The sequence below is a fragment of the Octodon degus genome, unplaced genomic scaffold (assembly GCF_000260255.1).
Source record: "Octodon degus isolate 3935 unplaced genomic scaffold, OctDeg1.0 scaffold00031, whole genome shotgun sequence".
In the NCBI taxonomy this organism is placed as follows: Eukaryota; Metazoa; Chordata; class Mammalia; order Rodentia; family Octodontidae; genus Octodon; species Octodon degus.
Window position 1 is genome coordinate 18081462 of NW_004524607.1, and position 11616 is coordinate 18093077.

At 42.1% G+C, this 11616-nt stretch overlaps 1 protein-coding gene across 2 annotated transcripts in view; it reads right to left on the reverse strand.

Annotated features, from left to right (window-relative positions):
• The window catches only part of Smurf1 (SMAD specific E3 ubiquitin protein ligase 1), a 119646-nt gene extending 109900 nt beyond the window's left edge, over positions 1-9746 (reverse strand). For both annotated transcript variants that reach the window (XM_004629635.2, XM_023713423.1), the window contains exon 1: positions 9392-9746. In XM_004629635.2, the coding sequence (XP_004629692.1) occupies positions 9392-9446 (55 nt within the window). In that variant the 5' untranslated portion in view covers positions 9447-9746. The remainder of the gene's footprint in view (positions 1-9391) is intronic.
• Between the last annotated feature and the right edge of the window lie 1870 nt (positions 9747-11616).

Here is an 11616-nt window from a genome sequence, read left to right on the forward strand (position 1 = left end):
AGTGTGCCTCTGAGTACTCTGTACCTGTACAGAAGATGGCTAACCATTCAGGACAAAATAAAAAATTAAAAAATTCTCTCCAATACACTGTATTTTTAGAGCATAAAACAAATTGCATGCTATTTTTTAAACCTAGAAATAAAAGCACTACTCCCAAAAAAACAAAGCAAAACAAACTCCTTTTGAGTCTGGCTTGGTGACCTGGCTCAAGCGAAGAGCTGTCTATGAGAAACTTTGGAAACTATGAAACACTGTACGAAACTATGAAACAGACCTAAGGCATTAGTGTCGCTGACATGTATGAACAAGCACCAAGCAATTCTCAAAATTTTAACTGAGAGGCAATATACACGGAAATACAACTGAGTAAAACTTTGGAATTTTTTTTAATCCCAAAGACCTCAGGAAAAAAACCCTCCTGGAGTTACCACTTTTTAATACTTTTATTAGAGTCGGATTTGAAATTTTCATTTTTAGGTACTGCTAAAATTAAAAAATAGGTCCTTAAAGGAGTTTAGAATAAACATATTGATTATAAATACTTGCAAAATATGAAGTTATTACTAGCTTATACAAGTTAGCATTTTTACCATTTCAGAAAAGATCATTTTATAAAAATCAAGTCACTGATAAGCCCGAATGACACTCCAAATATACAATATAAGCTACCACATATATTAGGAATTAAGTCCTTAGTTTTTCAAAGATTTCATTATAATAGGAACTAGGTCTATGCAGCTCCAAAATTCTGAATCTGGGAAGAATAATTTAAGCTTATTTTAATATTCTAAAATAGTCTTTGGGGAAAATCTTTTTTTTCTTCTTAATTTTAGGGAAGGGTCTACAGAGTGTTCAGGGTCTCACTACTAGATCAGACTCGGAGTAATCCACCAGTTTACAGCCTCCCAAGAGCTGGGATTACTGGCACATGCACCACCACGCCTAGTCTCAATTGCCATCTTAGCGCACCCTGGGGGCAGGGCCAGCATGGCAGGCCTGGGGATCAAACCACAGATCCCTGTGCCTGCTTGCAGGCGCTTTAATCCACTGAGCTATTGGGCCAGCCCTTGTGGGAGATCTTAATATCAGAATAAATGTACTTTCTTAGAAAATAAGTTCGTTCATAGACTGGGTATGATGGCGCATGCCTGTAATCCCAGCAGTTGGGAGGCTGTAAACAGGAGGATCACTATGAGTCTTATCTACGCAGTGAGCCTCTGTAGACCCTATCCTAAATACAAAAAAAAAAAAAAAAAAAAGGAGAGAGAGAGAAAATAAGTTTGTTCAGAGCTGCAAGACAAGGGGCAAAGTGTATTATTCTGCACCCTGGTAAGAAAGCACAGGCAACATGCTAGGATGGTATTTTAGTCTTAAAATACATTCAGCACTGTAACTTTGAATTTTCAAAACACCCTACATTCTACATCAATTACCTCTGGCAATTAATGTATAACTGCTTTAAAAACAAAACCAAAAAAAAAAAAAAAAAAAACAAGAGTTCTAGGTTATCTTTGTTTTTAATTACTGAAAAGCAATATATACCCCAGTGGGGGAAAGGAAGAAGAATAAATAATACAGAATAATACAATGAATAAAGTCTCTCTCTCTCTCTCTCTCTCTCTCTCTCTCTCACTGGGACTCTGGTTCTCCTCTTTCAGGTTTCAAGGTCTCCTCCTATAAATCACACTCAAGAAGGACATGATGGCACATGCCTCTAATCCCAGCACTCAGGAAGCTAAGCCAGGACACTCACCATGAATGAGTCCAGCCTGGATTACAGTGAGTTCAAGACACCCTGAACTACACAGAAATCATATCTAAAAAAAACCCCAAAAACAAAAAACACAAAACACATTCAAGAGCCAGGAGCACAGCACACTTGTCTAGCATGCTTGTCTAGAACAGACTCTATTCTGAGTCCCAGGACTCAGCCCCCTAATAAGGGTTGGGAGTTGGATATCACATTCAGTATTTGACAATATCCCAATGAGATTCCAGCAAATGTATTTATAAATTCTCGTTTTATTACTCAAATAGCTAAGTATACTCTTCTGAATCATGCTCTCATGCTTTTTTACACTTAGTAGTATATCTTGGAGAATGTTTCATATCACAATAAAAGCACTCTTTTTTTCAAGGTATTTTTTTAAAATTCATTTTATTTTATTTACTTATGTGTGTGTGTGTGTGTGTGTGTGTGTGTGTGTGGCCAGCTCAGCCCACTGGGGGCGGGGCTGGCCGGCATGTGGTGCTGGGGGATTGAACCGTGGTTCCTGTGCTTTGCTAAGCTTGTTCTAAGTAGGTGCTTTAAACCACTGAGCCATCTCACCAGCCCTAAAAGCACTTTTATTCTTTTGAATAGTTACACATTCTTGACTATATATAGTAATGTTTAATCACTGTACTTTTTTACTGATGCATGTTTAGGTTGGTTTCAGTCTTTTGTAATTTCAAACAATGATGCAACCATTTTGCACATAAGATTTTAAATAGTTCTGTAAGAAAAAAAATCCTAGGGGCAGATTCAAAAATTCATACTCTTATTATCAGATGTTCAGTACTAAAATGCCTTCTAGACCTACTTTACCAGTTTATATCCTCAACCAACCGTATGAAAAATCTGCTTTTCCATATCCTTGTCATCACAGAATATTTTAAACTATAGCAATCTACCCATCTACTACATGAAGAACTGGCTCACTCTTATTAACATGAATAGAGACAATTTTTTTAAAAAAGTAGATATTTAGAAAAAAATGGGGCTGAGCGTGTTTTCACACTTGAAATCCATTTTCAGTTTCTCTTTGAAAAAACTGAACTGTCCATATTCTGTTTGTGAGGTTACCCTTTTTCCAATTGATGAGGGGGCGATAACCAGCACTTGAACTCAGGACCTTGTACTTGCCAGGTAGGAATTGTGCTGCTGAGCTCCAGTCCTCCAATTGATTTGATTTTTTTTTTTTTTTTTTTTTTTTTGGCAGTACCAGGGATTGAACTCAGGACCTTGCACTTGCCAGGCAAGCGCTTATTCTACTGAGCTATCTCCCTGGCCCCTCCAACTAATTTTTGAAAATGCTTTATATGTTAAGACCAGACATTTATTTCCATGCAGAGTATACATTGTTTCTTCCAGTTTGCCTTTCTATATTCATTTCATGCTCTTTTTTTAACTATTAAGAAATTTTCTACCTAGCTACTTAAAAGTTCTTTACAGTTGACCCTTTGGGTTCTTAAAAGATACACAATCCTATCATCTCAAAAAGCAGTTTTGCCTCCTGTTTCTGATGCCTTTCTCTAGTTAATAACGATGATGATGTACACCCACTACGTTGTTTCTGATTTTAGCAGGAATGCTTCTCAGACCTTACCATTAAAGATGATGGCGGCTTTAGCTGGTGCAGTACTTCTCTAAGGAACTTTCTTATCACATACAGAATTTTACAATTCATTTCTGAGTATTATTTCCCCCGTTTGTATTCTTCTGTTGTGTCAAGTACAGCTTTAGCTGTTTCACTTCTATGGTTATACAGACATAAGTCAGAACAGCAATCTTTGACTGTATTTTGTTGTACTACTCAATAAATAATTCATACCTGCTCATTAAAATATTTAATCCATCTTTGGCAGGCTTACCCTGGCATAAAAAGGCAAGTAACTCACATTACAGATGCAAAAACTGAGTCACGAAAAGAATACAATTCTACGCACCCCTTTCTTCATTTGTGGTACTCCTGTAAGTCACAAGTAAAATGCAGACCTTCTGAATCCTGAGCCAGAATTTCAGTCACAAGAAAGTACCATTGCCCTTGGAGAATGCAGCAGATGTCCAGCCCACAAAGAAAGCAGGCTACCGTCAACCACTGAGGCTTCACAATGTTCTCTTCCAGACTCCTGAAAGCAACCTCCACCTTGTACTCTAGGATTTAAAACATCTGAAATGTATCACCCAGCAGCCAGCAGAATAGGTTCATGCTCAGTGATACATGATGTTGCCGACATTCCTCAGCCAATTAGAATTCCTTTCAGCTGCAATGGAGGTGCACACAGCTGGAATTACAGAGTGGGGCACAGCAGCAGACTCACTGATTATACATTGCTTAAGACTTGTTTTAAAACAATAAAGGTTTTCTCCCTCAATCCAGAAATGTAGAAACAACACTCCACTTAGTTTAAATATCTAAATGGATTAAATTGCATCTGTAGACACAACAGTAATTCTAACATTTTAAAAAGATGTGCCTGATCCACATGGCTATGTGCTTTTGTTTTTTAAAACACAGCTCTCCTTTAACTAGAAAGGCCTTAGGGACTTTAGTCAGCTAGAGAGAGTGAGCTAGAGTACTATGGACAACAAGCAAATTTTAAGTTGAAGGCTTTCTCTCCATAAAATTCACTTATGAAACAATAAACTAACCAGTAGTTTAAGTTACCCACAAAAACAAATGTCTTAAATTCTTTAGTTGTTTAAAAATACTTAACCTTCAAAACGGTTTTGAAATTACAAAAATTTAGTCTAAGTAAAAATACATTACTACAAAAAATTACAGTACTACAATTAGGCTTTCACAACCAGTATAACCAAAGAACTATGAAAATATTTCATCCATTTAAGTTTTTGGACCACATAATATAATAAAATGAACAATTTGGCTATTTTAATCAGTATGTACAAATGTGTTACAACACAAACCAGTCTGGTTAACTGGATCACTGGCCTAATTCTGAAATCAACTTATCTCTCCCCCACCAACCTCATGAGAAAATACTTCACAAGTAACTTCAAAAAACTCAATTGAACGAAGAAAATAAAATTTTATATGAGAAACAAAAATTCAAAGCTTGGAAACCACTTTCATGGTTGCAAAAACTGGAGCTTTGAAGTCTGACCAAACTTGAAGAGAAAAATTCTAGCTTAATGGATCACAATTACTTTTACTATACAACCAGAGCATATGAAAGACATCTGAAGTACTGTACTTTCCTAAATTTGAGGTGGATCCTAAAAACAAACTAAAAATGACCCAAGAAAGTCAAACAACAGATGCAGAAGATTGCTGAAAACTGATCACTTATTCCATATTACAACAGTTACCTGCTTTAGTAAGTAGGATTCTTTGTTGGTACAAATTGAAGTTAGCATCCTTAACAATTTCCTTCATCTTGTTCTTTAAACTTCTTTTAAATCCTTTATTTATTTGGTACAGGGACTCACTACACAGCTCAGACTTGTAGTGATCCACCAGTCTCAGCCTCCCCAGCACTGGAATTACAGGCGTGTGTGACCATACATAGTTTCGGTAGCTAGCCCTGGGGCTCCAGGGGTGGGACAGCATGCGGCACTGTGGATCAAACTAGGGTCCTTGTGCTTGCTAGGCAGGTGCTTAGACCACCAAGCTATCTCCCCAGGACTCCTTCATCTTTAAGAGAAACTTACTACTGTATTTTGAATCAGTGATGTCACAGAACTGTTAATGATCAATTGAAACTATTAGCACCTGTTACTTTATTCTGCTCCTACTTACATCATCCAAATGCCAAAACACAAGACGGCCTTACATCACCTGTACTCCAACTTTTAAAATAGCCACATATCTCTATGTGCTGTCAAGGGCAGTCTCTTTCCCCCTTTACATGGAATTAGAATTTCTCTCTTTACAATACACAGCCATGCTCCAAAACGTAAAACACATATGCAGATCTCAGAATTTTGATGCATTAAAGCACCCAAAAAAGCTTAGGTATTTGGTATTTAGACTAATTGGTTAACATCAGAATAAAATTTTAACTTTTTTAAAGAGTACTGTAGAACCCTTAGAGCATAAAATTCCATTCTTTTATCCAAAATGGCCTAAAAGAAATTCATTTGTACACCACATAAGAACAAAGTTTTTGCAAATTCTGCTTAAATTTTAGATCAAAATTTCCCCGAAGTGTTTGATCTGCCATGAACTCTAAGGTATTTGCAAGATAGTGCTCTTTAACAAAGCTCATTTGATTTTGCACATCTTATGTTCCCCTACACCTAATGAACCCACTAAAGAACTATTTTTCTGTTAAATACCACAAAGACATTTGCTGAGGTATTATTTTAAATATAAAGACTCAAACATCCTTCCACCGTTCAGAGCAGGATGTCCAAAGTAGTTGAACATATTAGCCAACAGTTTGGTTTTTTTTTAGAGTCCCAGGGGAAGAAAAAGAAATTCATAAATGTAATCAATACCCAAAATTAATGTCAACCATAAATCTACACAAGTGTGGGAGATAGTGGTTCATGCCTATAATCCCAGCATTTAATCTCTAAGGCAAAAGAATTGCCTTGAGCTCAAGGCCAGCCTGGGATACAGAGTGAGCATAAGGCTACCAAGCACTTCATAGGGAGACCCTACTTCAAAAAACAAAACCAACAACCAAACAATAACCAAAATCAGCAACAACCAAAATACAAAAAAAAAAAAAAAAAAAAAAACAAACTATACAAGTGCTGAGCTTTAACACAAATCTCAATACTGTATGAACGTTGAGAATGTTGAAAATTATACACACCCAAAACTAATGTGAAATAACTGGGTAGCCAAATGGATATATCCTGTGAGAAGAAGGATCAAGGAGTGTTAAATAATGGAGCTGAAACCTCATTTGATATACAAGGAAACTGAGACTTTAGCAGGTTAAATAATTGGTTCCAGATCATGCAGTTAACAATAGATATGACCAATCCAAGCCTCCTAAACTAAATCTAATGCTCTATTCACCGAAAATACACTAGTGAACCACAAAGCTCTAAATGCTCTTTAATAATTCAAATGTCTTCAACGTCTTCATAAGCATTATACTCTGTGGGAGTCACTTAATAGTTACAGTATCTTGAATTCTTAAGTTTTCTTTCACATATCAAACATGAAAGTAAACTCTGAAACCCTGTAGCAGAAGTATTAAACTTTCGAAAGACTGCTACCCATGGGTTCAAATTTCCTTTAACAACCATAAAGATGAAGCCAAACCTAACTCATCTTTAAAAAAACTACCCAATTCTAATGTTTCTGCATACTTTTTCTGTGGACAACCAGCATCAGGTGTACACAGTTGCCTCCAAACTTCCATCCTGCCATGGGTGGTCACACGCACAGATCCTCTCAGACCATAATAACACTCACTAGAGGAAAGGAAACAGGTGTTTCAAAAAAACACTCATCACCTGCACTCTCCATATCAAAGGGTCACCCCCAAATTAAAGCATTTCTGCATCAATAATATCTATATTAAGAACTAAGCCCTGTCACTAGCAAAAGGCCTGGACCAGCCTACTAGAGAATTATATATTACATATAATATACATATGATAAAACATATTCCTTCTAAAGCATTAATCTCATTTCTACTAAAACTCCCCCAAATCAGTTGTTTTTGCTTTTTACAAGAAAACCGAAATCAATCTGATGTCAAATAAAGATCACACTGTAAATGAGAACCAAAGTTGTCAGTAAAACTTTAGAAGCACTATGTCAAAAAATGAGGATTTTACTGTGACCACAATAATAATGGTGTAAATACAGTATCTAGTGTAAAAGATTTTTTTCTTCAAAACCAAAGATCCTGAGGCTATACCTTTCTCTTTTCAAAACCAAAGTCTGAGTTCAGGTCCAAACCATTATCTGATCTGACATATTTATACAAAAAAAAAAAATTGTTTTCTTAAAAAATAGGTCATGCAACAACCACACACTTTCAAAGTAAATTTCGGTTTGAGAAAGAAGTATTATCCACTTTTTTTTTTTTTTTGCAGTACCAGGTATTGAACTCAGGTCCTTGCGCTTGCCAGGCAAGTACTTATTCCACTGGGCTATCTCCCCGGCCCTTTATCTACTATTTTCATGGATTTTGTCTATGATTTTATTACCTTTCTGTCTTTGAAAGGTCCCCAACTTTGGAGTCCTCACCAGACTTGGTTACTGAGCAGAAAAATCTAAGGGAAAATCCCTAACAGGCATAATACTCAACTTTTTCTTTTTCATAGTTGGAAATACTTGAGTTTGGAAAGTCCCGGAGCACAGCCATATCTGCACCACTAAAATCCCATCTAAGAGGTTAATTTAAACTGACGCGGCCCGGCCTGTCAAGAGCTGCGGCCTTGTAGCCGGTACAGAGGAAAGCAGGAGCGCAAGGTGTGAATCGGTGGAGGGAGCGAGCGAACGAGCGAGCGAGGCAGAGGCAGCCACAGCGAACAGCTGGCATCTCCACCTCCCAACCCACCCACCGCAACACAGGCCCCCAGCGGAGCTTCACGATCATCCTGGAAGGTGGCACTACAGAGCCACCTAGGAAAGATGGGCAATTCATTAACGACTAAGTGAGAGCGAATCAAAGAACACTACACGGTGCAGCTGCCACAGCCCGAAGGGTGTGTTGGGGTGAGGGTGGGGGTGGGGAGTTCGCGCCCAACAGGGCTCAAGGGTGTCCTGAGAACGGAATGGCCAAGTGCAGGGCACAAGAGGAAAGAAGCCAGGAAGCACAGGCCAAAGCAGACAGCGGTCTGGCCAGAGGGAGAACGGAAGTGGACGAGACTGGAGAGGTCTGGGCCGGGGGTGGAGGGCGGGGGGAACGAGGAGAACAGGGCTGAGAGGCAGTTGCTCCTGGAAAGGCTCCGGGAATTCGGGGGAAGTAGGAAAGAAAGGGTGGAGGCCGCGAGACAGGGAGAGGCAAGGGAGCTGAGCCGAAAGATAAGCGGGGGCGGGGCTAGGTGGGAGCGGGGGCGGGGCTTAGGGAAAGTGAGGGGGCGGGGCCATGAAGGGTGAAAGAAGCAGGCTGGGGGGGGCGAAGAGAGAAGGGAGAGGAGGGGGCTAGAGGGAGGTGCGAGGGGGACGGCCGAGGGGAGGAGGTAGACAGGGCCAGGAGAAAGAAGCACTGGAGGGAAATGGGGGGACCATAGCCAGGTTGGTGGGGTTACAGAAAGAGTAACAGCGCTGGGGGGGACAGTGCCAGGAGGGGGAGGTAGAGGGCAGGCGGGGAAGCTGGAGGGAAGGAAGCCAGAAAAACTGTAAGGTATAGAGCAGCGGCTGTAGGGACCAGAAGGGGCAGGTGGGGGGGTGCGAGGGGCGGGGACAGGGATGGAGGAGTGGAGAGTGGGGGCAAAGGAGAGGAAGGGGAGCAAGGGCTAGGGTAGAGGGGTGAAAATGGGGGGCAATGAGGGGGCGGAGCCGGGGATTAGTGGGGGGCTGGAGGGGCGGGGCCGGGAGAGGGGGCGGGGCCGGCAAGAGACGCGAGGGGTGTGCGCTGAGGGGGGTTGACGGGGTCCCGGGACAACGCCTGTGGGGGGACACTTGCAAGGGCGCCCTGCAGGAGACGAGATGGCGAGGGGTGCCCGAGGGCAGCGGGCCTCGGCGGGCCGTACCTGTCAGGCGGATCTTAATGCTGGAGCCGTTCCTGCGTGTCCCAGGGTTCGACATCTCCCGCCAACGATCCGGCAGCCGCGGATCCAGCGCCGCCGCCGCCCCCCGGCCCGGCCCGGCCCCGCCGCCACCGCCTCAAGGTTACGGCTTCGGGCTGGGCGCCGGGGTCCGAGCCGGGACGCGAACTCCGCGGCTCAGGCGTCTGGGCGACGGGCGGTGGTCGACCGAAGGGGTAGGCGCTCCGCCCAAGGCCCCGACCCTCGCTCCAGCCAACGGAGCTCAGCCGCGAGTCGCTGCTGCCGCCGCCGCCAAATCTCAGAGCCGGACGCCCGCCGCCCTCGCTGCTTCCGCCGATGCCGCCGCCTCCCGAAGCCGCGCGCGCGCGCGCCGCTGTGCCGGCCCGGCCCTGCGCGCGCCCGCGTGTGCGTGCGCGCGCCCGCTGACTGCGTCGGGTTGGGGGGGGCCTCTACGTCCCCCTCCCGCCTGGTGCGCGCCAGGCCTGGAGCTCGGGGTTAACCCCCTTGTTCGTCCGCGCTTGACGGGAAAGTGGAAGTTAAAGCGAGGCGTGCAGTGTTTCGCCGGACCCAGTTGTGGCACATAGTTCCGCCTTTGGTAGTAACTACGTTCTCTGGGCAAACCACTTTACAGATGCAGACGCTAAGGTTCAAAGAACAGAATTGCTTTTCCAGGTCTCTGAGCTCCTGCTAAGCTGTGGAAGGGAAAGGTTTCGCACACTGTGGCCTTTCACTCCCTTCGTTAAACGCTTTGCACAAGGCCATAAGATACCCTTTTTCAATAAAAAGCTTTTAGATCCTGCAAGTTCAAGGGACGGACAAAGAGACAAAGTGTCTCCTTGGTGTGCCCTGTGCAACCAGTGTGCTTTGTCAACCGGTAACAAAGTTTCCAGAATCACAGGAAGTGCCAAATATGGACAAAGTAAACAAGATGAGCGGGATAAAGTTGAGAGGTAGATATTTGCTCTTATGCAATCTGCATGAATTTAACCAAACAAAATCAGCAATAGGACTGGCCTTTTCCTACCTTCTGCCAAGCTTCTCTCCACCCAGAGTAACAGATAAAACTAAAACCAATGCTTCCTCCAGCAAACAAACATATCTCTATGGTAGCGTGTTGTGGAGAAGAAATAAATTGTTAGAGCAGAAAAGCTGGGTTTATCAAACTTATATCTAACCCAATACCTAATTTATCTAATGTACAGATTCTTGTAGTGCCTTATTTTGGTTTGTCTCCAGGAAACCAGAGAGATATTGATCCTTTCCTGAGGTCAGTCTTCAAATTAGAGCTGGCTACTTTGACATCCCTGACTGCCTGCCTGCCTACTTCAGGCCCAGCCTAGTGGAAAGAGGTCTGGTGATTACAAGGGATTACATCGTGGAACCCGCATCAATCACATAGAAGGATAAGGCTAGACCAGTAATGGTGAACCTTTAGAGCTTCCAATGAAACAAACAGCCTGCTGAAGCACAGGTACCCTAGGTCCACCACCATTTCCTAGATCTTTTCTGTGACCCTGTGTGACTCAGACTTTCGAAGTGACCCTAGTCAAATTTCCAAGAATTCAAGCAATGTTTAATAAGCACAGAGCAAGCAGTAGATCTGAAATGCAGCTTGCTTTCATTTGTAGGCAGTTGTCACAGAGAGTTAAGTCCCTGGGACAGACTCCATTCAAATTGTGATGTGCTCAAGTAATCATGACATCCTTCTCTTAGCCCACTCAATATTCCTCATACTCTTTAGTTCCTGTTTCCCATCCCCAGCTATTTCTGATCTAGAATCCTTCATTGTTTCACCTCATTATTTTCTACCCTACCTAGACTTCTGGGCCTCTTTTTACTTGTTGCCTCAACTCCTGAGAGAGTTTGTTTCTGGAGGTTATTGAAAGTCATTTCCTTTGTTCATTAACTCTAGGTGCTGCTGTCACTTAACTAGATACTTCCAACAGTGTTTCACCACATCCCATAAGAATGACTTTCCTTAGATGATTGTTCAAAAAGAAGGGGGTTGTGAATGAAGGCAAGAGATAGGAAAAGGAATATTGTGGGACTGTCCTGCTTCAAGGTTGTATATGGTTAGATTTTTGGACTTATGTGTAAACATAAGAAGTATATAATTCTTTATGCCTATTTTTAAAATATATTCTAATTTTTAAATGTTTTTTCATCATATTCTATAGGGACTTAAAGTTCAACATATCAATACTTGATGA